This window comes from Pteropus vampyrus, unplaced genomic scaffold (genome assembly GCF_000151845.1).
Source record: "Pteropus vampyrus isolate Shadow unplaced genomic scaffold, Pvam_2.0 Scaffold176, whole genome shotgun sequence".
In the NCBI taxonomy this organism is placed as follows: Eukaryota; Metazoa; Chordata; class Mammalia; order Chiroptera; family Pteropodidae; genus Pteropus; species Pteropus vampyrus.
Window position 1 is genome coordinate 749,452 of NW_011888957.1, and position 3,544 is coordinate 752,995.

At 59.3% G+C, this 3,544-nt stretch overlaps 1 protein-coding gene across 1 annotated transcript in view; it reads left to right on the forward strand.

Moving 5' to 3' along the window:
* LRRC47 (leucine rich repeat containing 47) overlaps positions 1–3,343 on the forward strand; it is a gene marked incomplete at its 5' end in the record, with an annotated part of 10,945 nt that extends 7,602 nt beyond the window's left edge. Inside the window, 5 exons of the mRNA XM_011370813.2 lie at positions 527–643; positions 1,370–1,485; positions 2,097–2,199; positions 2,429–2,518; positions 2,652–3,343. Coding sequence (XP_011369115.1) covers positions 527–643; positions 1,370–1,485; positions 2,097–2,199; positions 2,429–2,518; positions 2,652–2,888 — 663 coding nt within the window. The remainder of the gene's footprint in view (positions 1–526; positions 644–1,369; positions 1,486–2,096; positions 2,200–2,428; positions 2,519–2,651) is intronic.
* Between the last annotated feature and the right edge of the window lie 201 nt (positions 3,344–3,544).

The window sequence follows — 3,544 nt, forward strand, 5'->3', positions numbered from 1 at the left end:
CGGCACGTGCTCATGGGCCTCACGTCCCCCCTCTAGGTCTTGGCCAGACCGAGCGCCTGATTTGCTTCTTCCTGTGCAGTCTGCCCGTGTGTTAATACAAAAGCCCCTCTCTGACGTGAGAAGGACACGAGTGTGGCCCTGTGGGACAGAAGGGGCTTTGCAGGTTCACGCATTGCGTCTTAGGGAACCCTCCTGAGGTCAGGGAGGGGACAAAGGCTCGTGAGCTAGGAGTTTAGAACTCAGAGGATCCGCGTTTCGGAGGAAACATTCTAAGTCATGGTTTTGCTAACTCAGTCGTGACTTACTTTAAGATGGGTTCCTGAAAGTCTCAGGTGTTGTGTTCTAGAAAGTGCTAGGGAAAGAACGTTCTGCCGATAAACAGGTAGTTTTCCGAGGATGGTTTCACGAAGTGAACGTTGGGCGGGGGAGGCAGAGAAGGTGGGCAGCGGGGTGGCAGCGGTGACCCGCGGCGGGCTGGGCCTCGGAGTCACGCTGAGCTCTGCCGGCCTCCGCTCTTGTGCTGCAGACGAAGCTCCACGAGGACCTCTGTGAGAAGAGAACCGTGGCCACCATCGCGACCCACGACCGCGCGGCCGTCCGGGGGCCTCTGCTGTACACCGGCCGCCCGCCGCAGGACCTCAAGGTGACGCAGCGTCCCTCTTGGGCTCACGGTGGGAAATGCTCTTCAGTGGCTTTGACAAAGGTCACTGCTAGAGATGGCATCCGAGCATTCTAAGGTAGAATCAGACACCGCTCCCAGCAAGTACCCAGAGTAGGAGGCAGGCCATGTTCACAGCTGCTTTGCAGAGAAAATTTCTCAAGGGAGGTCTTAACTTGAAAGAGCTTTTCCTTCATTTGCTCACTAAACTTTGAACCAAAAACTACAGTCTGCATCCCAGTTGCAAAACCCCCGATTTGGGGCCACCTTGAGAGTGAGTTGCTGTCGCAGGCCAGCTCCACGTCTGCTGAACTCTGTCCGGTGCCCCGAGGCCCCGGGCAGCCTGGGTGTGACCTGGGTGTGAGCTGCACGCCCACGCTGCATGTCTCCTCAGCCGTCCAGGGTCTGCAGCCCCAGAAACGCAGCTGCGGGGAGGGCGCAGGTTCACGGTTCAGCTCCGTTTCAAAAGGAGTCAACCATGTGGGCATTCAGGTCCCTGAAGCGACCTCAAGGCACAGTGTGACCTCATGTGGTGCGGAGGGCAGGGGGGTCGTCAGCTCTAGGATGGTTGTCACCGCTCGCTGTCGTGGAGGTTAGTGGAGGAGAGAGTTGAGACGCATTGTTGGCGCTTAAAGCCAGGTTGAACAGGAGGACAGGTGTGGTTTGTGGCCGCGAGTTCCTGTGAGCTGACCTGAGGCTTCTACCTCGTAGCTCGTCCCCCTGGGGCGCAGGGAGGTCAAGGCCAAGGACCTGGTGCGGCAGCTGCAGCTGGAGGCCGAGGAGCACCGGAAGCAGAGGAAGCGGCAGACCGTCTCCGGCCTGCACAGGTCAGCGGGCTGGCACGCAGGGGCGCCGCTGGCAGCCAGGCTCCAAGGGGCAGGGGGGCTCCGGGCGCTGCAGGCCCATGGGGTGCAAGGACGGCCCGGCACACCGTCCTCCGTGTCATTAACTTTGCTGTTCAGGAAACTCCTAACGTTGCCAAAACTTGGGGAATCCCCCCAAAGCTCATTCACTTTACTGCCAGGGATTCTCACGTGGGCAGGTAGGAAATAGCGTTGACCAGTGTCTTGTGGACACGTCAGGGAGGTGAAGCCACTTCCGAGAGCCAGTGCTCGGAGTGCAGTCCTGTGTCACGTCACAGGAGGGTAGGGACACGGAGACAGGAGGGAGCCGCGTCGCCCACCAGCCCTGGGAGGAAGTGGCCAGACCCACAGCGTTTACCCTCATCTCTCGCAGCTGGGGACGTGGCAGGCGAAGGTCCTCGGACCTCCCTGCCGTAGCCCCGCTGCCACCCATGTGGACAAGGGCTTTGGGACGCTTTGTACCCGAGCTCATGACACGTGCTCTTGACCCTACGCTTACCTGGCCTGATGAGCTTTGCTTTGTCACCCGTCAGGTGGGTTTCGAGCTGCACCTGTAACTGGCGTTTCTCCCCCAGGTACCTTCACTTACTGGACGGTAAAGAGCGGTACCCCTGCCTCGTGGACGCAGATGGCGACGTCATTTCTTTCCCACCGATAACCAACAGCGAGAAGACGAAGGTGGGCGGCGTCCGAGGCTGTTACGTGCAGCGGCCACAGCGTCCGTCCCTCTGCCCCGGCACTGCCCCGTCCCCTGTGCCCGGCGTTCCAGTGTGTGTCTGTCCAGGGCGGGTGACACCCTGGGCTGTGCGACACTGTTTTATCGGGTTTTCTTCAGATTACAGTTGGTTTTGCTGGTGCCTACTTTGGATAACTCCTTTTTCTGAAATCTCGCTGGTTTCTTTTCAAGATTAAGAAAACCACTTCTGACCTGTTTTTGGAAGTGACGAGCGCAACGAGTCTGCAGATCTGCAAAGATGCCATGGACGCCCTCATCCTGGTGAGCAAGCCCACGGCGCCTGCCGGCGACCGGCCATGGGGGCAGAGCGTGCCCCGGGCTCCCGCCAGCCACGGGGGCTTCCTGCCTGGGTCGCCTCGAATCCCTGGGTTACAAAAATGTTTTCCATTTGCAGAAAATGGCAGAAATCAACAAGTACACACTAGAAAACAGAGAGGAGGGCTCGCTCTCAGATGCGGAAGCCGAGGCCCCCTCCGGACAGCTGTCCGATCCCAGTGCCGAGAAGGGCGGGGACTGCCAGCTGGTGGTGGAGCAGGTCCGGGTGGTGGACGAGGAGGGGCACCTGAAGGTCGTGTACCCGTCCAAGACGGACCTGGACTTCGCCGCTGCCCACGTGGCCGTGGCCCGCTGAGCAGCCAGCCGCAGCCAGAGCCGGCCACAGACGTCCGTTCGCTCGGCCTCTCCTGCAGGGCTCGTGTGGGGTGTTTAAATTATTCGTTGCGTTTTTACCTCGGCATTTTCTAAGATATCTGCATTCTTTGGTCAGTTTCCAAAAGTTCTGTCGTAGGGGTGTGTGCCACTTTGTCATGTGCTTAAATTGTTCTGTCTCTGCGGTTTTTACTAAGGCTTTTTATGAAGTTGTCCAAATGGCGGATTAGCTGTCCGGGTGTTCTGGAGTCACGTAGACACAGCCAGGAGCTGCGTCTGCAGAAGGCGACACTGGCTGGTTGAATGCTCGGTTCCAGGCCGAGACGCCAGCAGCAGGCATTCGTGGAAGGTGGCGTCTTTTACGGTCACACCATGCCAGAGGGCAGCTTAGACGTGTGCGGTGAATCAGAGTCCTATTAAAAAACAGTTTTCAGTAAATCTCCTAACGTTGCTGTTGGATGCTTAGGGGGCGGAGGCGCACAGAGCCTTCTAGCAGCCCTGTCTGTCCGGCCCGGCTGGGCGGTGAGCGGTGGGCTTTCAGAATCGCGCGCGAGCGAGCACCGTGGGGATGAACAGCTGGGGGCTGGGGCGGTGTGCGGGCGCCACCTGCACGTCGACAGCCGTCGGCAGCCAAAGTGG